This window comes from Galeopterus variegatus, unplaced genomic scaffold (assembly GCF_000696425.1).
Source record: "Galeopterus variegatus unplaced genomic scaffold, G_variegatus-3.0.2 Scaffold463, whole genome shotgun sequence".
Classification (NCBI taxonomy): Eukaryota; Metazoa; Chordata; class Mammalia; order Dermoptera; family Cynocephalidae; genus Galeopterus; species Galeopterus variegatus.
In genome coordinates this window covers 68949-70700 of record NW_007726574.1, presented here as the reverse complement: position 1 = coordinate 70700, position 1752 = coordinate 68949, and the positions used below count along the sequence as shown (strand labels likewise).

Sequence of the window (1752 nt, the reverse complement as noted above, 5' to 3'; positions counted from 1 at the left end):
AAAAAAAAAAAGTGTGTCCATGGAGACCAGGTAACCTCCTGACTGACCCCTGCTGGCATTCTAGTTCTTCTAGAACTGGAGAGAACCTGACCTTGCAGCACCTCAGTTTTTCTTGTGAGAATATATGAGCAAATTCTAACTGGATTTGCATGGAATTTTCATAGATTTATCATATGGCAGGACGTTCAGAGAACACAGCTGGTTCATCCTTAGCTTTTCATTAATTTTTTCTTTTCTTTTTAAAATCTGTAGTTTTTGACTTTTCACTGGAGTCAAAAGTTTAAGTTTAAATGAAAAGGAAAAGCATCACTCTGGTCATTTTCTCTGCTTGTTCATTTGCCTCCAGTGCCTATTATAACAAGAATCAATGGGAATAATAAACTTGGAACATTTCAACAGCTTTTTTAGACATTGGCTGTTCAGGGCCTTTCCTCCTAGTTAGTAAACTGAGAACCTCACAGCTGAGACCCATTCTGGGAAGTCTTAATGCATTTCACCCTTCATTAGATAACGTCAATATAAACTCAGTTGTTGTTACAACTTATTAAACTGTCTGTCATGCTTTTAGAAGCATCCTAGTGAGTATTAACTGAAATTGTTTCTATAAAATGGTGAAGAACAGAGTGACTGGGCCATCCCAGTTGCTTTCTAGTGAATGCGTGACACCCCTGTTAAATAAGCTGCCCTTTTCTTCCCCTTCACTAGAAAACACACCAGAGTGCGCTGCAGGTGCAGCAGAAGGCTGAGGCCATGCTGCAGGCCAATCACTACGACATGGACATGATCCGAGACTGTGCCGAGAAGGTGGCCTCACACTGGCAGCAGCTCATGCTCAAGATGGAAGACCGCCTCAAGCTCGTCAACGCCTCCGTCGCCTTCTACAAGACCTCTGAGCAGGTCGGGCTCCCGACTGGCGTTTTATTTTGAGCTTAATTTTATTGGACAATTTAATCATTATTAACATGTCAGTTATAAATCAAGTATAGGAAAAAGATGCATTCTAGAATTAAAATTATTTTTGCTACCTTAGGTGTTAAAGGATAATAGGTTGGAAAGTAGCCAAGAAGACACCTCTTTTCTTCTCATTTAAGTATTAGACCTGAAACACATCAGAGATGGACAGGAAGTTTGGCTATGTTTGTTGTTATTCTGAAAGGTCTGCCTGCTCTGATGCCTGTGTTTGTCCTCAAGTCAGATTGAGCCCATGGCTCTTCTTTGTGTTTTTGGTCCTTCCGCCAGCACTTTCATCCCCAGAGCCTGATCAGAAGTGTTTCCCAGAGATGCCAGGTGGTAACTCTGAGGCTGGAACTTTCTTCTGCTCACAGGTCTGCAGTGTCCTAGAGAGCCTAGAACAAGAGTACAAGAGAGAAGAAGACTGGTGTGGTGGAGCCGACAAGCTGGGCCCCAATTCTGAGACGGACCATGTCACCCCGATGATCAGCAAGCACCTTGAGCAGAAGGAAGCTTTCCTGAAGGTAGGGAGCAGTCTGTGCGGGGTGCTGGTGCCTCACCGAACAGCGAACAGCTTGCACAATCCAGAGGGTTTACTTGAAGGTGATAGTGGGTGTCCTGACTGTCGGTCAGAAGCAGCACCTATAGGCTGCAGGTGCTCCTGCGTGCTGGGTATGCGTGGTATGGCACGAGCTTCGCTTTCCAAGGAAGGCCTCCTTCCCCAACAGCTCTTGCATTGCGTGGGAGCGATTGGGGTAATCTTGCATCAGTGATAAGTTAGTTGATGAAAGAAAAATCTTA

The 1752-nt window shown here is 44.5% G+C and overlaps 1 protein-coding gene across 1 annotated transcript in view; it reads left to right on the top strand.

The window, feature by feature from the left end:
* LOC103587582 (triple functional domain protein) overlaps positions 1-1752 on the top strand; it is a gene marked incomplete at its 3' end in the record, with an annotated part of 141812 nt that overhangs the window by 84205 nt on the left and 55855 nt on the right. Inside the window, exons 13-14 of the mRNA XM_008569080.1 lie at positions 706-897; positions 1326-1475. Of these exons, the coding sequence (XP_008567302.1) occupies positions 706-897; positions 1326-1475 (342 nt within the window). The remainder of the gene's footprint in view (positions 1-705; positions 898-1325; positions 1476-1752) is intronic.